Here is a 26,849-nt window from a genome sequence, read left to right as displayed (position 1 = left end):
AGTAGATTTGAGGTGAGGTGACATTAATATGTTTATGATCCCCAGTTCTATTTCTTTGGGACATCTGAATCAGGAGAGGCCATGAAATTGGCAAGGTTGAGGTGCTACCGTATAAATGAGCAGCTCTTGAATTTGGATAATTGGTCAATTGCCTGTTTTGGACGGGGTCATACTCCCCCTGAAGAAGCAGGTTTCTAGTCTGGGGATAATCCTGGATTCATTTGTGTCATTAGAGGCCCTGTTGACTTCAGGATTGACTTTTAGCAACTTGAGCTAGGAAGGCACCTACAGCTGTTCTTGGACCAGGATAGTCATCAGTGTACTATTAACCTCCAAACTGGATTACTATAATGTACTTTTTGTGGGGCTGCCCCAGAAGCTGCAGCTGGTACAAAACATAACATCTTGACTGCTTACTGGGGTAGAATATTACCACCATGTTACATTAGTACTGAAGGGATTGCACTAGCTGCAGATTAGCTAGCAAGCTAAATTCAGGATGTTAGTACTAGTGTGCAGTTTGGGACTAGGGTGCCTAAAAGATGGTCTCATCCTTTATATATAACTGATCACCACTATTCAGCAGGAGAGGGCCTCTTGCAGTTATTGTCTCTACAGGAGGTTCATTTCATGTAACACAGGAACTGGGCCTTTACTGTGGTAGCACCTACCCTTTGGAACTCCTTCCTGTTATACATCAGATAAGTGCTGTCTTTACTGTCTTTTGGATGCCTATTGAAGACCTTGGGTTTCCCCCCCAATAAGCCCTTTTAAGTGGAATTTTTTGTCCTCGTTTGTGTTGGATTTGAAATTGTTTTTATATATGTTTTCATTGTGGATGTTTTGTTGTTTGTTTAAATTGCTTCAGAATGTTTCATAGGAAGCGATTTCAATGAAATCCATGAAAACAGCTGGAGGGCCACAGGTCCAATGATGGGTGTGTGTGTGTCAACAAGTGTATACAATCCCACCACACTCATCCATGTGTTACTGTTCAGCCCGCAACACTTACCTTTTCACTCTATGGGCCACTTCTGACAGTCCTTTATTAAACTCATTTTAAGATTTGCCCTCTATGTGTCGTCCCCCCCCCCAATACCTACAATTTCCCCGCACATTACTACTAATGTGAAAAGGCCTGATTACCCGTCTGGTACAGGGGGTTTGGAACATGGACTTGAGTCGCATCCAGATGACCGGTTTGTTAAGCATTTGTCCTGATTTTTTTCATACAAAATTTGCGAGGAGGTTATAAGACGTTGGCTCTTTATTGAACATTCTGACTTGTTCGCAGGGAGCTTCAGTGTTGCTTCAGGCAAACGTAATCCCACACTTTCTGGAGCATTTTTCTGTCAGTTACTGCAAAAAGTTTAACTTGGGATGGGTTGGGGAGGGAACAGAAAGCTAGTTTGTTGCAGAAGAGGTTCAAGTCAGGTTTTAATTGTGCTACCTGAAATTGCCAGTATGTGACTGGAGCCTTTTTGAAAATAGTGACACTGTATTTAGGTGTAAATTTATTGAAGTGGTTGTGGCATGAAGGACACCCGCGAATTGTGCTCAGTTCATCAGAGGGAAAGGCAGGATTCCAACTCCAGGAGCAGTTGCGAGTGACTTAGTTATTGCAATTTTACCTCCCCTCTTACCACCACAAGAGCATGCTATTGCAACGGTTGTTTCATGTACAAGAGTGCAGTTCTCATTTCCCTGCTCCCCTGCTGCTAAGGGTCATCTGCTAAGGAAACCGACAAGGAAGAAACCATCTGAGTCTTTATTGGATTGGCAGGGCACGTACAGAGAATGAGCAGGGCAGATACTGCAGTGAGGGGTTGCTATTGGGCGAGTGACGGAGTGCTGTGCTTGGTGGCATCAGGTCGGTGTCTGTCTGCCACCTTCCCTGATCAGGACTGGGGAGGTACTCATTTCTGCAAAGAAGAAAATACAGTGGTGGTAGTGCAGCCAAGGACGGGAGCGTTTCCCTTCCTATAGAGCTGCCCTAGGCACATACAGACACATAAATACAGAAACATTGAACAGACTTCCATCAAGATTCCAAGAGGCTGTGGGTGGATGCATTGTGTGCTGTTGCTGTTTCTCATATTCACTGATGACCTGCATCTCGAAGTGTTACCTGACACCACTTGCCTGTAGAGAGCTGAAACCATCTATGGTAGCCCCAAGCTAGGAATGGCTTGGCCATTGAGTGCCTAGTTCCAAGTACCCCAAGGAAGGAAGGAAGGAAGGAAGGAAGGGAGGGAGGGAGGGAGGGAGGGAGGGAGGGAGGGGCTGCTACTTGAACCCTAGGCATTTGTGGGTGATTAACGTAATCTAGGCAGATGATGCCATTTTCAAGCTTTGCCTTTCATAAACTTCTGGGCCCATTTCCAGCACCTAAAAAGCTGCCTCCCAGGCTTGCTTCGCTGTTTCATGGATGTCAGGACCACAGGGTTGTCAAAAGGCAGGGCATGCCTTACAGCCCACCCTGTCCTCTTTAGCTAGATTCAGCTAAGGCTCCTTCATGTGTAATGCTCCTTCTGTGGCCCAGAAGAAGTGTGCATAGATTTGCAGAGGCCTTATGTGTCTGGGTAATGCTCTTTGGCATTCACTTTACATTCATGCCACCACCAAGTCAAACTTAGCCCCGGGACATGAACAAGTTTTGTAGAAAGTGTCATCCTGGAGATGCCTCTTGTGGACACGACACAGTACGGCACAGACAAGGCCTCATGTTGTTCCAGCCAGAAAACAGTAAAGAAACAGAAATAAAGAGTTAATCAGTTGAATAACAAGGAGAATATCACAAGGCCGCCCCAAGCAGGGCAAGGGTTAGTGACAGACGGTCAAAGAGACTCAATAAGGAAGGTTAATACTTGCCTCATTCAGGAGTATTAATGGGACAACAGGGAAAAGACATTGTGCGGATATGTATGGAGGGACATCTTCTTTATGGAGGAATTCAACAGAGCGCTGAGGAGATTGCTCCGTCCATGCAAGGACTACTGCTAGCCTGATGGAACCATGTTCCCTCTCCTCCACCTGCATGCTGTTTTGGAGGTTCCCCTGGACCCTCCAATAATTTTGGAGTGCATAGGGGGAGAGGGAAATTCCCATTGCACAGGCTTCTGCTAGTGGGACATGTTTGCTGACCCCAGCCCTCAAAGATCAGAAGCACAATATGACTGATTTACAGATAGTGAGTGTTGCAGAACCTTGTGTTTGTTTATGCAGGTCTGGCCGGTAGATAGAACCAAGTAGGCTTGATGGGCTGAAAGGAAGAGAAGGAGAAGCTACTACATGAAGTAGCCCACAGTCCCATCTCGGGGGCCACAGTGGTTATGTAATGGCTAATCACAGTCCCCCAATGTCCGCAATGCACTTATATAGCACATCTCCCTTGGAGGTGCAAAGGGCAATGGCCCGCAAGAGAGCCTTTTCCATAATGGCTACAAAATTGTGGAATTTCCTCCTTACACGGGGGCATCAGATGCTGTTTCTTGGCACGGTCATTGAAGAAGCATATCTTCTCATTGGTCTTTGACAGCTGAATCAGTATTGCTAGTCAGTGCTTTTTTCCTGGGGGCACGTAGGGGTACGCATACCCCTAAACACTTTGTGAATCTTTGTACTTTTGTCCATTTACTGTATATATTTTTCCCGATTTGAACTATAAAATGGTGATTTTCTTGAATAAAAATGAGGGTACCCCTAAACATTTTAAAAGAAAAAAAGCACTGTTGCTATTGTCTCCCCATATACCATCTGTTTTGTTGATATGAACGTATTGCATTGTATGGCACTTTGGGGTGGGGCTGTTTTATTTTCTTATACTCTTTTTTATATATTTTTAGATGGAACCTGCCCTGGGACTTTATGGTGAAGGGCGGGTAACGAAATTAAATGATGATGATGATGATAGTATATGCAAGCAGAAATACATTTGCTGTACGTTACAATTTTGTAGATATAAATAGAATTAAGGTGGCCTTGAGAGAAAAATAGAGCATATCTGTATGTGGGTGTATGCATGCGTGTCTGCTTTTTCACATTAAAATCTTGAGTTACTTGTATCAAGTGTGAATGCTATTAATGTGGAAACAAACAAACAAACAAACAAAAATCAGAAGCCTCTTAGTATGCAGACATGCAAAATAAATTATGATGATACCAACTTTGTGTCAACTCCTTGCCATCTGCTCTGTGTAGAGATGGTAATAAGTGAATAAGGTAAATAAGTGAGGGACACAGGTGGCGCTGTGGGTTAAACCACTGAGCCTAGGGCTTGCCGATCAGAAGGTCGGCGGTTCGATCCCCACGACGGAGTGAGCTCCCGTTGCTTGGTCCCAGCTCCTGCCAATCTAGCAGTTTGAAAGCACGTCAAAGTGCAAGTAGATAAATAGGAACCGCTACAGTGGGAAGGTAAACGGTGTTTCCGTGTGCTGCTCTGGTTCGCCAGAAGCGGCTTAGTCATGCTGGCCATATGACCTGGAAGCTGTATGCCTGCTCCCTCGGGCCAATAACGCGAGATGAATGCCACAACCCCAGAGTCGGTCACGACTGGACCTAATGGTCAGGGGTCCCTTTACCTTTACCTTTACCTTTACCTTTACCTTTACCTTTACCTTTACCTTTACTTGTTGCTGCAAGTGAATGTGGGAACTAGCAGAAACTCTTGTTAACAGACAATAGTTACCAGTTGGGCTTTAAGCATCAGCTCAGCTTTAAGAAAATGTGATGCAAACAATTTTAGTAATAAAAGGTAAGTTTTCTGCTAGTGTGCAGTGTCCTGAGGGAACAAGAGATATTGCCCTCTAGTACAGGGGTGTCAAACTCAAATTCATCGGGGGCCGCATCAGCAGTTTGGTCACCCTCAAAGGGCCGGTTGTATCTGTAGGACTATGTGTCCACTCTTTATTATCATAAATTATTGTCACTGCATTCAATTATTACTGTTTTTTGTAATAATGTAAGTAATAACTAGCCCTGAAAGCAGAAACATAGAATAATGGCAAGTAGATATTCAAATGTACAATTATTGTACAATTTATTGAAAAATGATTTTTGGTAACTGCACTGGGTGGTGGAGGCTCGCTAGGGTTTCATGCAGGACCTTTGCAGAGCTACTAGTACCTGGAGATGCTGGGGTCCTTCTGCATGCAGGACAGATGTTCTGCCAGTGAGCCACCACCCTTCACCAAAGGGACTGGCTGAGGTTGACTCACTGGAGCTGCTCTCCTGGTTCCAGGGTTTAAGGGCCAGAAGTATAAAGCAGCATCCTATGTTTCTGAGGAGAGGGAGAGGGAGGGGAGGGGAGGAAGGAAGGAAGGAAGAAAAGAGGGAGTGGGAGGGACAGAGGAAGGAAGGAAAGAGGGGAGAGAAAGAAGAGTAGGAAATAAGGAAGGGAATAAAGAAGGAAAGAAAGAGAAAGAGGGAGAGAAGACGGAAAGGGAGAAAGAAGGAAGGAAGTAGAGGGAAAGAAAGAATAAGAATGAGGGAGAGGAAGAAAGATGGGAAGGACGGAAGGAAGGAAGGAAGGAAGGAAGAAAGAAGGAAAAGAGGGAGCAGGAGGGAGAGAGGAAGGAAAGAGGTGAGAGAAAGAAGAGTAGGAAAGAAGGAATAAATAAGGAAATGAAAAGAAAGAGGGAGAGAAGACAGAGATAAAGAAGGAAGGAAGGAGAGGGAAAGAAAGAATAAGAACGAGAGAGAGGAAGAAAGAAAGGGAGGGGGGGTCGCCGCCTTGATTCAGCGCCAGAAAAGAGCGTGAAGGGACCCAGGGGCAAAAAGCATTTCCCGTGCAGCGTGAGGCAGCGGATGTCCGTTTTAGGAGAAGTGCGTAAAGCCTCAGAGTTGCACGTTCATGAGGCTGAGCCGCTGCTGAGCTCACCTTCATGAGGTTGAGCAGCAGCAGCAGAAGGAGGAGGCGGCTTGCCAGGTCGGTGCCCGGCAGCGCCGTGCGGAGAGTCCCGAGTCTCTGGGATGCAGCAGTGCTCTGTAGCACTTTGAATCCTCCCCCACGTGGCGCTGCTGGGTGCTTTGTCTGTGCTTCAGCAGCAGCAGCAGCAGCAGCCGTTTCCAGGCGCCGAGCCGTGGCAGGAGGAGGAGGATTCAAAGTGCTACAGAGCACTGCTGCGTCACAGAGGCTAGGGACTCTCCGTGCGGCGCTGCCGGGCGCTGACCCGGCAAGCTGCCTCCTCCTCCTGCTGTGGCTCGGGGCGCTCCACGCAGCGCTGCTCCGGCCGCCTTTCTACTCCCCCCCCCAGCCCCAGCTGTTTGTCGGCGCTTTGTTGGCGCGGCGCCTTAGCAGCAAGGTCCCGCTGCTGGGTCCCGCTGGCTGGGGCGCTCGGCGGGCCACATGACAAGGTCTGGCGGGCCGGATTTGGCCCCCGGGCCTTGTGTTTGACACCCGTGCTCTAGTAGGTAGAATGTCTTTTAAGCGAAAATCATGGTAGTGGCGCAGATGAAACTGACGTTTATTAGGAGACAGACAATGCTGCTTTTCAGGGTATTGAATGCATTATATTTTCTTGGTATTTATCCTCCTACTTTCATCTCTAGTAAACATATTTTGCAGGTTTTTGTAATGCTTGCACAACAAAAAATGAACTTTGATGGTGGTATGTTGGCAGTGAAATGTTCACATTTTGTTTTCACTGTGATGTCTTTTCAGGAATTTTACTGCTATTGTTTGCATTATTTTCCCATTTCAGCTTGTTCTCCATTTCTGTTATTGTTCAATATTTGATACAGTTTTCAGTTATTGGTGTGAATTGTTTATGTAAGTCACCTTTTAGAGTGGAAAGACAGGGCAAACATTTTTTTAAAGTACATCAAGCCTAATGAGCCACGGTGCCTCTACAACTCCTATTGCTTGTTTCCAGAAACAAGCTGTGTTGGCAGAAACAGGCTGTGACTGTGACATAGCCTGACTTAGGTGCATTTCCAGCTGTGCTACAGTTATATTGCGCGGGTAACTTTTGGGACTGGACCTAGACTTAGACATGTGGGACTTATGTTAGTCCCATTAACAGGGACTTAATGGTTCTGCTCTAAGAATGTCTAAGCCAAGATAGAACCCAAAGTTTCCCTGCCCTGACCACTGCTTTCCCATCTCCCTCTCACCTTGGTGGCCCCAGTGGCCGGTTTGTTGCTGGCATTACGGTCAGTGTTTTGGAAGCCTGGGAGGTAGTTGAAGCTGACCCGCTGATCGTCCATCCTCCGGCTCTGCGTATGCGCCAGCATATCCATGAAGTTGTCCATCTCTGGGGGTGGGCTGGGGGTGTTCTCTGCCCAAGAAATAGAAAAGGGCATTAGGGAAAGGCATACAGAGGGAGCACAGTACTAGGACTGATCTTGCATCCCTTAGGAATCATGGACTTCTAGCAGTCAGTATTTGGTATCAGATTCCAGCAGAAAGAGCACCCTCCCATTAGCACAACAGTTCTCTGTGGAGTCAACTTTCCTGATGCAGAGCTGGGGGTGGGTAAAGGTGTCAGTTTTTGTTTCTCTCAGTTACTCGTTTACCCACTTATGTCTACTATACAATTTTTCACAAAACAATTTCCCCTAATATGAAATTTTAAATGATATTTTATCTGATATATATGCATTTTATGCACACTTTATGCTACGGCTGCCATACATCTGGGATTTCAAAGGTGGAATCGATATCCGGGGGGAATTTCCAAAAGGTGGCGCTTTGTCCTAGATCTTAGGCATGTTTTTTAAAAATAAAAAACTAAAGCTCAACAATTTAGGGGCTTTCCTTAAAAAAATTCAACAGCTTTTGGGCTGTCCTGGTTTTTACTTTTTCAAATATGACTACCCTAAATATGCATTTTTTGGGTACTGTACATGTTACTTGGCTGGAGAGCTGCATTACAATATTTGGAGAAGTATGAATTCCAAAAGATGGTTGCATTTTGCTCTAAGTATTCTTTTGAAAAGTGCAAAGGCAGCTTCACCTCTAAATGCAAACTAAGGGAGAAATTTAGCATAGTACTATGACAATTGTTCCATCAGTGCAAGCTTTTCAGCTTGCCAAGAGGAATGATCTCCCCCTCCTCTTCTCATGCACTGTGCTGGGGTTTTTCCCCAAACCACCCAGAACCAATTTTGGGGGGTGGGGTGGAAGCCCAGTTGTGATAGAGGAAGTCCTTGTGTGGCTTGCATAAGTGGGACTAGATATCAGGGTCCTACCCTGAATCAATCTCTCTCTCATTCTTACTTCATTGTGCAAAGATGCTTTCAGCTAGCTTTGTACCTATGATCCACAAATGCATTGGAAGACTTTATGACCTAACAGAATTTCCCAAGCAGGTCCATAACAGTTATTCACATATTATCAAAATCTGAGGACTGGGGTCAGCAGTTTTATGAGAAAATGGCCTACAAGGAGAGATGGACCTCACCTAGGCTTGGGGTAGTCGGGACCAAGAGCTGTTATAGCTTTTGCAAAGATGTACCCACTGACCTGAACTTGCTCCCTTACTTGCCCCTCTCACCCAGCCTTGGTTAACTCACTCTTTTCAGTGTCTGAGCCACTCTTGTTGTGAACAATCTGAATGTTGCATCGTTGCTCATCCATGCGCCCTCCCTGTACATGGGTCAGCAGACTGAAGAATCCTTCTTGTTCTGGGGAACCCGACTGCAAAACAAGGACAACAAATAAACAGGGCATGACATCTATCCTGTGCCCTTGTGGGTCCTCCCCTCTGGCTGGCTTTCATCAGCACCATGAGGAGCAAAGCTGTGTTGTTTCCTAACTTTTTCCAAAGCGCTCAGCAGGAACTGCTGCAGGTAGGTGAGAGACACACTCATGCCTCCAGTGGGTTTTTCTACCCTCTTGTATGGTGCTGGATTACAAACAATTCTGCGGTGTCTTCCTCTGTGGATCCTATCTTCATCTGTCAGAGCTGGTTTTTTGTGGGAAATGTGGAGAACAGCAACAATAGCATTTTATTATTATTATTATTATTATTATTATTATTATTATTATTATTATTATTTACTTATCCACCCTGCTCATCTGTCTGGGTTGCCCCAGTCACTCTGGGTGGCTTGCGGCAGAATATAAAAAACATAGCAAAGCATCAGACATTAAAAACTTCCTGATACAAGGCTGCCTTCAGATGGCTTTGGAAACTAACAACTTGTATAATCATTTATCTCTTTGACATCTGATGGGAAGGCGTTCCATGGGGCAGGCACCACTACCGAGAAGACCCTCTGCCTGGTTCCCTGTAACTTCATTTCTTGCAGTGAGGGAACTGTCAGAAGGCCCTAGGAACTGGACATCAGTGTCTGGGCTGAATGATGGAGGTAGAAATGCTCCTTCAGGTCTAAAGGACCATTTTAATGTTGTAACACATCCTGGGACCTTAGGGTGAAGGATTGGGTGGTTGTTGTTCTTGTTGTTGTTAGTAGTAGTAATAATAATAATAATAATAATAATAATAATAATAATAATACAGTAGAATTAGCCCCATATTGAACAGGCAACTTCCTAGCTCATCGCTGTCACTCTTAGCCAGAGATAGGGAACCTGTGGCCCTCCAGATGTTGTTGGACTGCAATTCCCATCATTCCTAACCACTTGCCATGCTGGTTGAGGCTGATGCAAGTTGGAGTCAGATGAACCTGTGGAGAGCCACAGGTTCTCCATTCCTGCTCTTGGGCAATCCATGACATCAAACCCTATGAAGAATGCCGATTTCTGTCCCCCAGATCTGCTTAGTATGGCAAAAGTTTCCTCATCCCTTAATTTACCCCATTTTTGTTGTTGTTGTTTAGTCGTTTAGTCGTGTCCGACTCTTCGTGACCCCATGGACCATAGCACGCCAGGCACTCCTGTCTTGCACTGCCTCCCGCAGTTTGGTCAGGCTCATGTTATGCTGGCTGATTCTCCAGTGGATTGAAGGTTCGTGATCAGCGCACCCACTCATCTTTTGACAGCAGTTGTGCCAACTTGAATAAAATATTTGGAGGGAGGTAAGCCCCACTCCACATAATCAATCACATGATGGGGTGCATGCACACCGTTTGAATGGCAATGGCCATCAACTTTGGAGGGGGGCTGCCCCCTCAAATAATTTATTGGGGGAGCCGAAGGCACCTTGGCCCTATGTTTAACAGTCACTTTGTTTAAAGTCTGAAAACAAGATTTTTTTTTGTTAGGAGGAGGTTTTCGAAGGTTGTCAGGGGCCTAGTTGCTGCTGATTTTACTGCTGGATTGTTTAAGAGGGCATGTAATTGGTGTTGTGCTAACCAGGGCATTTGGATGTCTTCTAGTTTGTCCTGTATTTCTTGTGTTGACAAAGGTTTGATATTTTTATAGAAATCTAATAGGTGATACTGTATAAGCCTTTGGTTTGCCAAGTTTTTATCTGGAGGTTTTGTGCTGCATGGTGGAATAATGGGTGGTATGCCAGGGGAATTAGTGGGGATGAAGTTGGGGATAGTTTGCCTATTTCTGTTTTCCATGCTTTGAGCATGGTCTGTGTGTACCTGTTAAGTGATGTGGGAATTTTCCTTAGTTTGATTGGAAGGAGTGGGTATGCTGTGGTGCAGGTGTGTCCCTCTATAGGTGTATCCATTGTTTTGTCTCATCTTCTAGTATATATGGGATTATATTGCGTATTTGGTTAGCAATGTATAATCTGCTTCTATGTTGGGGATTCCCCATCCTCCTTCTGAGGTGGGGAGGTGCAGGTATTTGGGGCTTATTCTTGGATTTTTATGTGAGAAGATAAAAGAGTGTAGTTTTCTCTGCCATCTGCAGAGTTGAGTTGGGGTAATCCAGATTGGGAGGGTTTGGAATAGGTAGGTTAATTTTGGGAGGGTGATCATTCATTTTGTTCAGTGTTTGAATTATCGGGAAAGGCAGCAGGTCTTTAATGGAATCCAAACTCTATTTTCATTATTTGCCCAGTTGTTGCTATTTGCCAATCCATGCACCCCATTGGGTTTGTGTTTGTTTGTTTTAAACCAAATCATAATTTACTCCATAAATTTGTATACTATTTTGTGTTGTCCTAATAAAAGTATTGCCATAATATGGATTTTGGAATTTTTTATAGGCTAACACAAGTTAAATTTTCCTTTTTGTTAGAAATCAATTTTTCATTAGAATATTAGATTTTCATATTAAAATGCAAATTGGGTTTTAGGATCAAAGAAAATTCATTTCACTATCTACTTGGGAATAATATCAACATGCACTTCTGAAAAACCACATGGTTGGAAACCCATTGATCTCACCCAGGTATGTTTTTGCTGTTCTGTTACATTATGAGAAATTATTGAGGTTAGGTGCAGTGTGGAGGTTGCAGGGTTTGGAACAGTCTTTGAGGTGTGCTTGCTTTAACAGGCCTTCTCTTTCATCTTCTAGATATAACTTGAGGGCTCCCAGCAGGTCAGAAAGTTTCTTTCTGACTTGAATATGGAGGAAGACTATAGCCTTTTACAAAGACTAAAAAAAAGAAAAGGGGGGGGTTTAAAAATCTATACAATTTCCTTTTAGGACCTTTTATTTTATTTTCACGATGAAGTGTCTGCAAATGCATTCTTTGTTCTTTACTTTTAAAAGTGCTGCTGCTGGATACACTACTAGGATACAACACAGCTGCTTGCTTTTTTAAAGATTAAAAAAGAAAAATTCTTTCCTAGACACAGCACGAAGAATAGCAAACAACATTACACAAAGTTTGAGGTAAGAAGGGGAGTGCAGCCATATATTGAACTGCTGTATTAGCCTGTGCTTAATATTTTGGGGAACTGTTTTGGGGTTACATCACAGAGCCTAGGAATAAAAAGAAGACAGAACTCCCTAAGATCAGCACCCTCTGTTGTGTGACTTGTTGTGATAGTGTAGCTGGCCGCAGTGGAGCAATTAGGCAGCTGCAGTCTCTTTCTCCTGGCAATAGTAGTCCTTAGTTTGTATTCTTAAACATGTCCCAATGGAGCCCTGGTAGCCTGCTCCCAATCTGAGAGAGCAGGCACAAACACAAAATAAATTATCCAAAATGAACCCAAACAAATTATACAATGTACTATTGAATACATTATTTGTACAAGCACATTGTTCCCTTTATTTCCAGTGTTCAGGCTGGGAAGGATGTTGTTTATGTAGCCAAAATGGCCATGTACAAGGCGAAGGTGTCAGCAGGTTTGGAGAACCTCCAAGATTTGCAAAAGTACAACAGAATGTAAGGAAAAAATAGTAAACAGGGAAAAGGGAATCCTCAAATAGCCAGAGCCATAAAAACTCATAGCTTCATAGCTTTGCAAGGCAAGGGAATGTCAGTGGAAGTGCAAATGGAATGGAAGGTCCTGGAATCCACCACCACCTCACACCTTTTAAAGTTTCAAAGTCTGATGCACCACAGTAATCCTGCTGCTTATCCATGCACAACAGCACACAATCAACCTGTAACTGTGACTGTCCTGTCACATCAGCAAACATTCCACGTTTGCACTTGTTGAATAAAAGATGAATATGTGTGTGTTTGCATATACTGTATGCTTCACATTGGCTACAAACTAATTGCATCAACTCAAATAAATAATATTCCAAAGTATCTGAAAACCTGCACCCAAAGAATTGTAGCATGAGTCCAAATCACTATGTGAAATTGCCTCAGATTATATTTCCCCCCTGAAGCTGTCTCCTTTTTTTCCACTTCTCCTTTCTTCGGGCTTTCCTTTCTTAGCCCATTGCCTACTTTGTTCCTCTCCTTCAACTACCTTGACTCAGGGCACCCCAAATATTTCCTACCTTCTGGGTTCTCTTTCCAGCCCTCAATCTGTTTCTCCCAAGCTATTCCCATCCCTGGACCCTCTATGTATAAAAGGTTTTCCATCAGAAAAGCTGGCCTTAAAATATCTTGACAGAATGTTCATGAACATTCATTGTCGCACAGTGGCTCAGCAAATGGTTGTACAAGTGTAATACAGTACAGATTGTTACAGCACTGTGATTTCTTGGAGTACGATGATAGGATCAAGTGCATCAAATAAGCATGAGCAAAATTGCACTGACCACCAAACAACAACAACAACAACAACACAATTCTAACACAGTAACATACAACAGCATAAAGAACATTCATTACTGAAAGAGCCAGACAATTGTGGTCATTTTTCTAAGTCATCTGGCAACATATAACAATCCCCAAACCCCTTATTTCTAGTGTTGGCAGCAACAAACTTTTGTCTCTATTACAGCTATCTACAAATACTTCTTCATAACCCCTTTTTAGCTGTTAAAAAAAAGAGAGTGTTGCTATTTGGTTCTCCCATTGTGCTCTGTTTATATATATATATCTCCCCATACAGTATTGTATCAAACAGTAATTTTTCCATTGCATTGTACACTCACACACAGAAAGCAGGTAGATGGGAAATAACTGCAGGTGGATGTATAATCATCTACATATAAGTGTGTGGCAGACAACATCCATTGCTTGTTGATAAATCATTACCACAAACACTCGAGACAGCTTGGTAGGCATGCAACCTCTGCATCTTAAATTGGTCTATTCCCCACTTGCTCTTCCAAACCCGAGAGCACTGATTCAAGGAAGCACTGCAGCCTATTATCATTCTTTCCATACTGGTAATAAAATCAACCTTTGCTCTTCCCTATTTTGAGACACAGCAACTAAATTCACCCCATCCACAATTTCACAAAATAATTCAACCAATATCTGACTGCATGGTGCAGCTGCGGAAGCATTATTTACATAGATAAGCCAATATATAAGATTCAGAGTCAAAGGGCTCCACTCCAAGAGGTATAGTAGGCCTTTTCTGTGTCAAGGAGGGTTACTCATTTTGGTGAGCAGACAGAACAAAGAAGTAGCTTTGCAAAGTTGTCCATGTGATTGTCTAATTGTTTACCGACTATGCAAGCATCAGATATACTGGGGAAGGGATGGTAATACTAGAAGTAAAGTTTTATTATATTTTTATATATGCTGGAGTGGCTGGGGAAACCCAGTCAGATGGGTAGGAAACAAATAAATTTTATCATTATCATTATCATTATTATCATTATTATTATTAGCTTGCACTTCTCCATCATATAGAGTAAGGGATGTTTTCTTCCAAATCTATAAACTATAATTTGAGGGGGGAAGCCATCAATAAAGGTGGCCATTTACACAACACAGAAATGTGAAGGGATAAGAAATGGATCAATGTCAAGCTGAGGTGTCCTGGCACCTTTCTAGCTCCTGGCTCCACTTCCTCCAATAACTTTCCAGCATTGACTAGGGATAAGTGGGGAAGGATAAAGATCCAACTACAACATTAAGGAAGAACAAAAAATGGAACAGTGTTTGGATGAAACAGGGGAGTTGCTTAGGGCAAGAAGGCCTCAGGTATCATATAACAGGGTCACAGTATATAGAGGGAGTGAGTGGTGATTGTGGAAGATGAATGCACAATACACAAAGATGAAAATGGGGGGGGGGAGGAGTCAATCACATCTTAGCCCTAGGGATCAGGTGGCAGGCGTCAGATTGGTGAAACTGGAAGCAATACACATATAATCATAGAGTTGGAAGGCAACTCCTCTAGCCCACCCTGCTGCTGGTTCTTGATCTGGACATTAGCTTTGGAAGAAAGACACCCAGCCCTAGTGCATTAGGAAACCTGAGGTATGCTTGGGTTAGAAAAAACACACCAAGGGTACCTTAGAAACCAGACATGAGAAGGCAAAGAGAACAGAGCACCCTATTGGAAATCAGCAACTAAGAATTGGCAGGGTTAAGCTGATACAAAGAGGATTGAGGCCAAACTGTAGAGGAAGTGATAGACATGGAGGGGGGGGGAGGAATATCAGTCAGCACTGGAGCGAATCCAGCAAGTGTTCAGAATTAAGGAATTAATCTCCTTTCTAACCGTGTGGTCTGGTCCTCCTGCTGCACTAACTGAAAAATTAAACTTAATGGAGGCATTTGGCTACAAAGATATGCTTATTTACTGTATATGTGAGGTTAGTCACTATGTCTGGCAGTGTGATTCAAATGAATAAATGTGGCCCAGCTAGGCTTTTTTTTAACCATCTCAGATTTCAAGGCTCAATTTTTTCCCCAACGACTTTTAGCAAATACTCTTCATTCAGCTCCTTACTATCAGGCCCATTTATTTTTTAATCTAAAAATTCAACACTCTTGAATTTTCATCATCCTTCAAAATGAAGGGTCAAAGAATGGTCAGAATATTATGCTCAGGAGCCTCGTAGTGCCATGTTCCTTACCCAACCAGATATTGCATTTGTCCTCTTCTTTTGCTACCATGTTGCCCTAGATCAGGCATAGGCAACCTTGGCTCTCCAGATGTTTTGGAACTACAACTCCCACGATCCCTGACCACTGGCCCTGTTAGTTAGGGATCATGGGAGTTGTAGTTCCAAAACATCTGGAGAGTCAAGGTTGCCTATGCCTGATCTAGATGTTCAAAAGTAGAATTCGTGTTTCTACTATAACCCTTTAATCTTGTTCAGAATCCCTAGTTTCCACAAGATGTTTTCCTGTTGAATTGGTGTTTCTCGTGTTCCTGTATCTCAGAATATGGCCTTGCTTTGAACCAGGGGTGGGGAACCTACAGCCCTCCAGATGTTGGACTCCAACTTCCATCATCCCCAGCCAGCATTCCAATCTCAGGGATCATGAGAGCTGTAGTTCAGCAAGAGCTGGAGTGCCACAGGTTTCCCACTACTGCTTTAGCCTGTGAAGTACCATATGATTAGAAAGGTCCCAAGAACCAAAGAATCTAGACCTTGTTGTGCAGAACTGCTACCCCATCAAGCTGGGTATCTCTTTGACAGCATTTCTCTTTAACCTTTACACAGCTTGTTGATAAAACTGTTCATATTCTAGTGTTTTTCAATTATATCAACTTTATAGCATGAGTTCTCACATTTAAATGCGGTCAGAAATCTACAATCCATGAAATCACTGAAGGAAAGGGTTTTTGAGTAATGCTCATGAAAACATGAATCAATGTCACACAAGAAAGCAAAGCCGTTGATGGCAGAAACACAAAGGGGTTATAGACAAATAGAAGCTGGCAATGTATCCACACAGAAAATCATAACTGGAAGAAAGTGTCCCACTGCACACAACCAACTAAGAATGACTATCAGATGTGGAGGGAAAGGGCAGAACATAATGAGAAAACTAATAAAGGAGAGAAGGTTGACACCTGAGCACCAAATGAAAGGAATGGGAGAGAGCCATCAAAAATGGGCATGTCAGAATGCAACCAGCACAGAATGTGTGACGCATTTTCTTTTCAAATAGTATCCAATTAGTTGTGGGTCCCACCTGTCCATAAATGACTCCTACTCCTTTCACTTCTATCAGCCAACCCTATTTTTGGATAAATGCCACTCCCCCAGCCCGCTCCCCCACCCGAGCCCAAACTCAATGGCTGCCACAGACATTCTAAGTCCCACAGCAGTGGAAAAACTGGATGAAGACCTCTATTTGCAGCCCGTCACACCATGTCCAGGCCAACCTTACCCCGCTTGATGGGTTTGATGCTTGTGTTGCCTCTGGCGCTGCCTCTGGAGCTGGAGCCGGTGCTGAATCTGGCTCCTTTTTCTCCTCCTCTTCAGTTTTGGCTTCTACTGTTGTCATTGTGAAACACCCCTCCTGTAAGTACTGCTCAAAATAGGTTCCTTCCCCTAGCGAAAAAGCTGTTTATCCCCTTGAGTTGGTGGTATAGGACCTGTCGGCGCTGTGCACTTTCCCTGCCCTCTAGCCACTCTGACAGCCCTGGTGCCCGCTGCTCTTAGTGATTTATACAGTACTACAGCAGTAAGCACCCCCTCGCCGGCTCAGTGCCACCCTCTCCCCCGCACAGCCTCACTCTCTCCACACAGGGATCAAAATCCATATTTTAATAAACACAGGCGTCCAATCTGCTCCCTCCATCAGATCCCCGTAATCTGCATAAAGATTATCCTGGATAATTGTCTCAAAAGAGCCAACACACACTTTGTTAGTGAGTGTGTGTGTGGTTATGTGTTCCCATGTGTGTACATGCACATGTGTTGCACCGCAAGGAAACTGAGGGAAGCGCCTGCCTTTCCTTCTCGCCGCTACATTTGTTTTGATCTGGCATCATCCAGGCTGCTAGCACAGTCCTTGTTTCCCTTGCCCTAATCAAGCCATGATCTGACTTCTAGTGAGGTCCACTTTCAAGTCAGACGTACTTCACCTCTGACATGACACGGCACTACTCGGGGCCTGGTAGCTGAGTGCTGTGAATTCACTGTGAATTCAAGCTGGCTCACAGCCCTCTAGGGTGATGTGGGAGGTAAGACTTGACCCAGTCAAGAATGCACTGCTACATGTATGTGTGAACACCTTTCCTAGAGATGTAAAAGCCGAGTCCTACACTAATAAATGCTTGGCCCAATAGTGACAGGAAGAAAGTCACTGGCCTGTACTACTGTAAGTAGGTGGCAATAAAGTGAATTAGTCTCTAATTTGTTACTTTGTTAACAGTTATCTGAGCATGGAATTTCCTTTCTTGTGCTCTTATCTCACTCATATATTTAGCCCCACACTGTCAATTATTCTGACAGTGTTCTGCCACACCCCTATAGAAGTAAAAGGGTAATAGGAAACAGCCAATGTTCTCTTAGGTAAGCAGGATCTTTCGATCCTGTCTTTATACTTTCCTTTCTCATAGTGGGACATGGGGATAAAATTGAACCAGGTAGTGGATTTGGTGAGCACTGCTGCATGCTATTATTTCTGGCCCATGGAATAAAAGTTGAAATATATGAGTTGTGGCCAAGAATCTTGTGTTCTGGATGTGCTTGCTACATGAAGCATAGAAGTTTTTTAATTGTGGGAAGCCCTTTCTTGTGTAGAAGTTAAAGTTGGAAGGTTGATGGTGGATGGGGATTGTCAACAACTACTGGTATTTGCAGCGGCTGTAAGGTTCTTAAGGGGAAAGGTGGGCTTTCGTAGCAAAGTAGTATATGGGGGAGAGGGCTGGGAAAGTTGTTTGTCATGAACTATTTACAGATGAGGACTGGTGGAGAAAGCAGGTATACAGGCAGGCCCAGTCCACTGAGCCTAAATACATCTGCAGTATGAGGAAGAGTAGCTGAGTGTCAAAGGTTGAACTGGTACAGCTGCTGCAGTTGGCCAGCTGTTGAGTTCAACAGGTGGCAAGTGGATCTTTTGAGACGCAGGGATGCCAAGGGATTTGTACAGCTTTGCAAGAGCAACCATGGCCCTAACTTGTGCCTCCAGATTAAAGCACAACCATATTGTTACTCTAGGCAACTTGCCCAGCAAATGTTGGCAGCAGGGTCCGGAATAGGGTGTGCATGACTAGTAAGGTAAGGAGAGTAGAAATTGACCCTGATGGTAAATACCAACAAACAGGGTAGCCTGATGGACAGAGGAGAGACTTGGGGGAAGGGTCATGTCACTCACTCACTGAATGAGGCATCTTGGTATTCTTGGTGCTGGTGTAGCGGGTGCTGGCATCATAGTCACCAAGAAAGACACTAGGCAAGGCTTGGTACTGGCGGCCAGGCATGGACAGAGCCCTGAGAGAGCACAGGAAGAACTTCCGTGGACACTTAACATTTCCAAGACTCTTCTTCTTCACCACCTACAAAAATGTCCAAGTCAAAGGATCAGATGGAGAAATGTATGAGGGATATGCTGGTTTCCTTACCCCCTGCCACCCTCCCTATACATTGCACTTGCCAGTTTCTTTCCAAATTGATGCTCTTTCCCCTACTGGCTTTCTCAGCTATTTGGATTCTCTGGTGATTGTCACACAGGTGGCCAGGAATGGGCTTCTTAAGGCTTATGCTTTATGCTCCCCAAAAGGCCACTGAGACCAATTGTAAGCATTTTCTCGAAATATATCCCAAGTTCAGCAGTAACCTCTCGTATGAAAAAATCCCTACCTGGGCAGACATGTTCCCACTTTGATGATACGATGTTGCAGTGATGGTCTGGGATGAGATATGCTGAGAGAGAAACATAATTAGACAACGTAGGCAGCAAGACAGGCCCCAATGAAACTGTTGCTCTATCTCAGGGCAAGAGCCTTCTGGACAGTCTCTGGGTCATCCCCATGGAGCTTGCTGAATTTTTTGTTTATAAATATATAGTGTTAATTCAGATCAGTTTAGCCCTATAGATCTTGATGTTTCATTTCAGAACATCATAACTGTATATAAATTAACTGAATAGTTATCAGGGACAGGGGCTTCTCTGTGGTGGCATCTGTGAAAACACTTGCACAATCTTTTCACAGCATCCTGTGTTTGACATATCCTCTCTAGCACTTTGCTGGCTTTGAGAAAAACCATTTAAAAATCCAGTGAGCTTTTGGGTGATTTTATGGCACTGCATTTTAATAATGAGTTTATCTTCTGGTGTTGTTTTTAATGTTACTTAATGTTGTTGTTGCTTCATCTTATTGTTTAATATATTTCTAATACCTTCTGCTGTTGTTTTGTTGTCACCCTGGGAGGGTGAACACCCAGGGGTTGCCAACTTTTTTTGTACTTTAGGACACATTTGTAATTTTGATAAAGGGATGTGGGTAGCAGTTGCAAAATAGCTGCCATGCAGCGTGTGGCATATCACAAAGTGGCTATTGTTGGGCATGACACATCACAAAATGTCTGCCATATCTAAAAGACCAGGAGAAGAGACACAACCCAAAAACTGTGCACAGAAGACTATATTAAAAAATGTTTGTAAACAGCCAAGCATATTCCAGAAACCTTCTTTGCCACAAAAAAGGTCAGTTTGTACTGAATTACCTAGACACTAGGGAGACTGAAGTAGTTTGGCATGGTTTTTATACTTGATGTTCACCAAGCACTGTCAAATCACAGATCACATTTGTCTCAATGGACTGAAATGTAAGAATCAAAGATCCAGCGCATCCCATGCTACAGACTTTTCAATTCTTATTTTCTCATCTGCTCCAAACCACAATCAAATCTGAGTCCACACCTACAAATTCTATATGTCTATAGGTTTTTCTTGGGGGGTGTGTGTGTGTCCTTGTAAAGATCACAAAGATCCATATGGCTCCACACCACAGATTTGGGTTGGCACTAAAGAGCAACATATCTGTAATTTTTTTTTTAGTTCATTGAGACAGATGTGTTCTGTGCCTGATGCTGCTTTGGGACACATCTTGTATAAATATCATGTTTGTGAAAGAGAAGTTTTCATGTGAAGCTATACTGCGTGAATAGATTTCAGGTAAGTTCAGGGTGGAGGGGGCACAGGGCTGCCTTCATTCTACTGAAAACACCCACCCACCGGTCAACTGGTGAAAACGAAGGAGAAATCCTGAACCCAGTAACATACCACTTTCACAGGGAGGAAGGGCAAACAAATGGGGAAGGGCCATAGCTCAATGGCAGGCATCTACTTCGAATGCATGAGGTCTCGGGTTCATTCCCTGGCATCTCCAGCTAAGCGATGAGAATGTCCTCAGTGTGAAACCACAGCCAAACAGCAGAGTAGACAATACTGAGCCAGATATACCAATGGCTGGAGCTGGTACAAGGCAACTTCTAACAGCCCTAAGTGAGGTATGCCCCAGAGATTCCAGCAACCCTTTTATAAAAAAAGTGACCATTGTGGGACAAGCAAGCACTCAAGCTATGACTGCGCAGGCAAGCCAGTGGGTGGGGATCCACCCTGCTATCTCCAGCACCCCCCTTTTAAAATATGAGCAAACAACTGTCCGCTCTGGAACAGGAAAAGCAGCTTCTGTGAAGGCAGCCAAGTGAAGGGGGTCCCCCCTGGCACTACCTCAAGCGTAAATAAAGAACTAAATCCCTTTCTTCAGGGTTTTTTTTTTAAAACCAGACCCAAAACAACTTTGGGCAAGTGCTTAGTACTGCAGCTGCTGGCATGAGGTGGCCCTCACGAGTTCTGACACTGTCCCCTCAAGCCTCTATGTACCACGGTCACCATGGCTTCCTCACCAAAGCCTAGTGGTCCCTCTTCTCCAAGTGAAGTCTCTGTTGCATCCAGAAAAGAGGGGAGGCATCCAATCACAGCCACGAGCCACTATTCCTGGCATCCAATCAAAACTGAGTATTGCAAATGGGCGTGCTCAGGCCCACTCTAGGCCTAGCCAAAACGACATACGCCAAAGAGAATTGAAGTAGGCACTGCAGTAGGGCTTGGTGGGGGCACTGTGCCCATAGTAAACCAGGGCCACAGAAGAGTGGAATTTTTAAAGTATGTTGAATGAAATTTAAATTGAAAAATACCACTGCTCTTTAACATCTTATATTTTCAAAACATTGAGGTGGCACGGTGTAAAAAAAAAAAGAAAGTGCTTATGTACTCACCCACCTTAAGCCAGGATTTGATACTCAGTCCCATCTGTTTTGAGCAGAGGAGACATCAAAAGAAGCTCTCTCTGTGAACAAGTGCAGTGGTAGTTTTAGGTCAGGCACCCCCAAACTTCGGCCCTCCCGATGTTTTGGACTACAATTCCCATCATCCCTGACCACTGGTCCTGTTAGCTAGGGATCATGGGAGTTGTAGGCCAAAACATCTGGAGGGCTGCAGTTTGGGGATGCCTGATGCAGGTGTTCTCCCCCACCCGACTGATGGGGCAGCTGGTAGTTGTGGAGATGCCTGCACCATTCTTTTTCTTTTACTGCTCTTTTGGATGTGCATTACGCCACAGCTATTTTGCGATTGGCACCCATGGCATTTTCTCAATATTCCAGAAGTGCTCATTGGCCCCAAAAGGTTGGTCATTTATATCCCAGGGAGTAGCTAAACCCAGGTCCAATTCAGAACGTTCTGTGATGTCAAAATTCAGCCTGTAATTTAAAATTCCTGCAGGGAATTGATCCATTAGATCTTTTAGCAAAGCTTGGATCACTTAGCCAGCTAATAAAATATTTCTTTAGGATCTTACCTGGTTGCAAATGGATGCACGCACAGGAACTGTCTATAAAACAAATCAAAACACCACACAATCTGCATTTGTTTATGAAAATCTTTATACTGTATTCTACATTTTGGTCTTTGCAAAAGACTCAAGTGGCTAACAAAACCCAGCCAGATGGGCGGGGTATAAAGAATTTATCACCACCATCATCTTAGTAAAAAGTTGAACTCTCTTTTCTGTCTGTACAGATGCTCTTAGTCAAAAGTATATCATATTAGTCAAGATACACCCTGAACACATTTTTCATGGCTGTATTGTGTAAGAAGTCAATGTAAAAAAATGTGTTCTTTACTGATAGCTTTCTAACATCCGCTAAATGCAGTAATATTGCTGTCGAAGAATCTTTTTATGTTGTGTTTGAGAAAACATAAGCTATTATTAAAATCACACCAGAGAGGATTTTGCACTTTTAAGGTAACTGAAACATATTTGTGTGAGCATGTAATTTTTTGCATTATAAAGAACAGGTAATTGCTAGAGGAAGTTGGTGAGGAAAGCCTGGGAACAGACAGAAAACAGCCATAAGATGGGAACAGCAGACATGATGTTTTTTACTTGTAGACATGATACAGAACAGGTAAATATGAGAGGTAATGTGAAAAGAAGGGAAATCAAGGAACTGTACCTAGTAGCACCAAGCTAAGTGTGACATCGCATTTCCACCATCTTATCTGCAACCTTGACATTATCAGCAACATATTCATCTGTAGGAACTGAGGAAGTTGCCTTATAGCAGATGAGAAACTATTTGTCCATCTAGCCTGCACTACCCGTTCTGGCAGGCAGCAGCTTTCCAGCAGAGAAGCCTCTTTCAAATGGAGACGCCATTTGGACCTTTGGCATGGAAAGCACATACTTTACCACTGACTGAGCTATATATAGTCCCTTCCCTTAAAAGAGAAAGCATTTTCCTACAGATACTTATAGTCTTTGCCATTTCCTTCCTTTTGGGTGTGTGATGTATTTTATGAGTGGGAAAAGGTACACCAGAACTAGTTTGCCTTCCTAAACCTGATGGAGAAATTCTAACGTCGTCACATACACACATCGCCTGCCCATTTGTTCTTCTCGCTTACCTGAGATGCTCACATCTACTGCTTGTAGACCATCCTCTCTCTCTGCTATCTCCATTTCCTTGCGCTATCAGATGCAGGGCCGATGGAGTTTCGTGGCCCCTGGAGCCTTGTTAGCACTAGCACCAGTGCATTTACCAACTTAGCCAAAGAAGGTTTCTATGGCACCTGACTCCTCTAGGGAACGGTGGTAAGAAAATGAAAGGAACAGATCGATACAGAGAGAAAAACTGGTCTTCAATGGCCTTTAAAAGGAAAGTATGAAAGAATTCCCCTATTGCAACAGAGAATAACTTGAGTTGGAAACGCCTCTTGCACTGAAGGAGGGCGGTGTCAGCCAAAAGATGTGTGTGTGTGGGGGGGGGAGTTCAAGCGCTACATACTCAGCTTTAGAATGTCAGGAGAACACCTGCTTTAGGGCGACAGTGGCATTTGAGGGAGTGCAACCTCAAGACCGGGGAACTCAACTGGGATATTTTTTTTTTAAGTGGGAGAGAACAGCAAGCTTGCCCTTAGTGAAAAACTGCAAGGGCCCCAACAGCCACAATGCAGGTGCAAGTAAAATGGATCCAATTTGCTAGATCTATTTCTTCCCCACAGAATATCTGGTTTGTACTGAATGCATATGAAGCAAACATATGCCTTCAGTGCATCTCCCCCAACTGCCGAACACAGGATTTAGAACCATCAAAATACAGCAGTCAGGCATAGGCTAGCTTGTACTTTGGTTTTTCTTGCCGGCATTCAATAACTATGATCCAGAGGAAACATTGTTTTCATGAATTATCGCATGTCGACTTAACAGTGGGTTCAAAAGTCCCTTGGGACTGTGGTGTGAGCAATCACAACAGACTAGTGAGCTAATTCAGAGTGGTGCAAGTGCTCCCCGACTGCTCCTTTCTTCATGGCCCAGTAGCTGTTTTTTAAAGGGAGCTGTGATACCAATGACAGCGGGCAAGACAGATCAAACCCAGTGTCCTGGTACTATAGGCAGGGTTCAGCATACCTGCTTTAGCAAAATGGACACAGATGCTTTGGATTCATTCAGATGCCTGCTGTGATTGAGAGGTGTTCACCTTAGCTCCCCCCCCCTCTAGCTGACAGAGAGCAGATGGGGTTAGGAGTTATTTGGAGCCAGTCCAGTAATTAGGAAATGAGGTTTTATTTCAAGCAATGGAAAAACTCTGAAGCCACTTTTGAAACAGCTTTGGACAGCAGTTGCTTACAAGGTTTTAACCAGCATTAGGGGCCAGTTGTGTAACTGTAAAGCAGCAACTAGCTGTTGCCTGTCTCCAGGAGGAACGGACAACGTGGGCCATGGGAGATACATAAGGTCTAGTTGAGGATTGCTACAGATGTGCAACAAGGAAATGGAGGGAAGACCTCCATTTTCACTGGGAGGCTCTTGAAGCTGTTGAAAGAAGCACTGAGCAAGATAGGGAGGAACTACCCCAAGGCAACACCCACAGAATTAGGTTGGATTGCTATTTATTCTCTTCTGGGCTGAAGATGGCTTTGCTGCCGTGTTACTGCAGGGCACTTGTTATTGTCTGCATAAGCCACCACAATAACATGCAATTGTATAACAAGATTCCTGCACAAATTACTGGGACAAAGTCTGCAAGGTGCTTTGAATACGATGTAGGAGGCAACTTGTAACCCTTCAAATCCCATTAAGTCCTTAAAAAATGAAGAAGCTTGGTCCAAAGTTTTTGATTGACCATGCTTGGATCTGCAAAACTGAGAGCTAGCATATTTCCAGGCTGAGATAGGAATCCCTTTTAGCCCCAGTAGGGAGGGATGCAAGGTGATTGCTCTGCGCATGCTCTGGAGACTGTTTCTGCAGAAGGAAGTTGCTAGTTAGGTTTGGAAGAATGAGTTCTAGTCACTAAGCATTGATTTGCTTATGCAGCCCTCTCCTCAAGATCAGGTCGAAACCCATTGAGGCACTAGTGATTCCTAAACAAACATTCGTACTAATTCATCACCCCAAATCCACTACCCACCCACATGGCAGCTGCTGTACAGCAATTATCCAAATGGATATTAATTGCAGATGATAATTCCCAAGCAGGGATCAGGACTAAAAGCTCCATGCACAGCAGATTGGGCTGGGGGTGTCCGAGGCAGATCTACGCCAGGACATCATGTAAACATCCCTTACTAGGCTATTGGGGTCTCGACCCCACTCAACACACAACTGGGAGGCAGCAGGAACCAGGCAATAAGCAACAGTTGGCTAGCTTGTGTATCACAAAAAGAGAAATCCCAGCCCCAAAGATCAAGGAGGAACGTGGAATCTCACAAGCATCAACAAATATCTATTCACACATTACAGAAACAGCAGTCCTAGTTTTAACACAGTAAGTGCACACACCACGAGGTATTACAGCCAATCCTGGCTCACTGGTGTTGTTGCAAACAGGATAAAAAAAAAACTGCCAAAATTTTGCTGCCATGTTTTATAACTCAATCAGAATGGCTCCGCTCCTTATGTGGTAAATACAATTCCTGAATCTAGAGAAGTGCCACACAGATGTCTTCCTGCAACCACCCCATCAATGTAGGTAAAATACATACATCTTCAAATTCCTGTATACAAATCTGGTTACAGACAATCATCTTTTTCATTCACATTTGGATTTGTTGCATAAACTACCACTGGTGCACCTTGAATAAATAATACTTATATTATTATTATTATTATTATTATTATTATTATTATTATTATTACCACCACTGGTGCATTTGAAGAACTTGTGTTAGCTGCATAAATGTGAAGCTGCCCTCAAATGTCCTCTGGTGTTGGGTACTTAAATGTCATCTCAGAATCTCTTTCCACCTGCATCAGATGTGCCACCATAACATGGGATGGGGAACTTGTTGCCCTCCAGATGTTGCTGTACAACTCCCATAATCCCTGACTATTGGTCATGCTAGCTGGGACTGATGGGAGTTGTCCAAAATGACAAGAGGGCCTCAAACTCCCTACTCTAGTGCTTTAAGAACAAGCAGAAGAAAGTATTGGGCTGGCACAGACGTGTCTCCTCTTCATTCAAGGTTACAATAAGATCAGAAGCATCAGTTTCCACTTAAAAGCTAAGTAAAGCTCATAATAAATAAATAATTTATTACTTATACCCCACTCATCTGGCCAGACCTCTCCAACCATTCTGGGCGGCTCCCAACAGAATATTAAAAACATGATTAACATCAAACATTAAAAACTTCCCTAAACATGTCTGAACTTGGCAAACGCCAATTAATTTAAACCCTGGGTGAGGAGTCCATGGTCCAAATATTGTTGGACTACAACTCCCATTATTCCTGACCACTGGCCATGCTAGTTGGGGCTGATAGGAATCGAATCAAACAACATCTAGAGGGTCACAGGGTCCTCACACTTAGTTTAAACTCTGGTTTGCTCAAACAAGCCAGGGTCAAATCATTATTTTATGTCCCTGGCTTGTTTGAACAAACCAGAGTTTAAACTAACCAGCCCCCCCCCCAAGTTCAAATGTAACAGGGAACTCTGGTTAGTTTAAAAGTGGAAGTTTCCAATCTCCTTGTGGCTGCGCTGGAAGAGGAGACAGGAGGGAGGAGCAAATGTAACACTAAAGTTTTATGTCAAGTCCAAACTGGGCCTCCCTCATCCTACATGAGGAAGTAGGGCAAACAGAAGAGAGCAGGGCCACATAAACCTGTAACAAGATTTAAGGTTCCTAGCGAGAAACAAAAAAAATCCCTTAAAGGAAAAAAAGGAGCGAGCTGATCCACCATCAAGTGGGATACCATCCT

The 26,849-nt window shown here is 43.8% G+C and overlaps 1 protein-coding gene across 5 annotated transcripts; it reads right to left on the bottom strand.

Moving 5' to 3' along the window:
• Window positions 1–1,123: 1,123 nt before the first annotated feature.
• PCP2 (Purkinje cell protein 2) lies at window positions 1,124–26,785 on the bottom strand. 5 transcript variants are annotated; one of them, XM_035104788.2, is made up of 7 exons: window positions 23,055–26,785; window positions 21,946–21,978; window positions 21,369–21,435; window positions 18,941–19,003; window positions 18,460–18,636; window positions 8,515–8,638; window positions 6,421–7,277 (listed from the first exon to the last, which is right to left on the bottom strand). In XM_035104788.2, the coding sequence occupies exons 3-7, from the start codon at window positions 21,396–21,398 to the stop codon at window positions 7,051–7,053; spliced, it is 621 nt and encodes a 206-aa protein (XP_034960679.2). In that variant the 5' UTR covers window positions 21,399–21,435; window positions 21,946–21,978; window positions 23,055–26,785; the 3' UTR covers window positions 6,421–7,050. The 5 variants fall into 5 exon arrangements, with proteins under 5 accessions (XP_034960681.1, XP_034960678.1, XP_034960679.2 ...); XM_035104790.2 differs by adding an exon at window positions 1,124–1,922 and having other exon boundaries at window positions 7,114–7,277; window positions 21,369–26,785; XM_035104787.2 differs by adding an exon at window positions 2,326–3,262 and having other exon boundaries at window positions 7,114–7,277; window positions 21,369–26,785.
• Window positions 26,786–26,849: the final 64 nt, after the last annotated feature.

Source organism: Zootoca vivipara, chromosome 2 (assembly GCF_963506605.1).
Source record: "Zootoca vivipara chromosome 2, rZooViv1.1, whole genome shotgun sequence".
NCBI lineage: Eukaryota > Metazoa > Chordata > Lepidosauria > Squamata > Lacertidae > Zootoca > Zootoca vivipara.
This window is presented reverse-complemented; position numbering and strand designations above follow the sequence as displayed.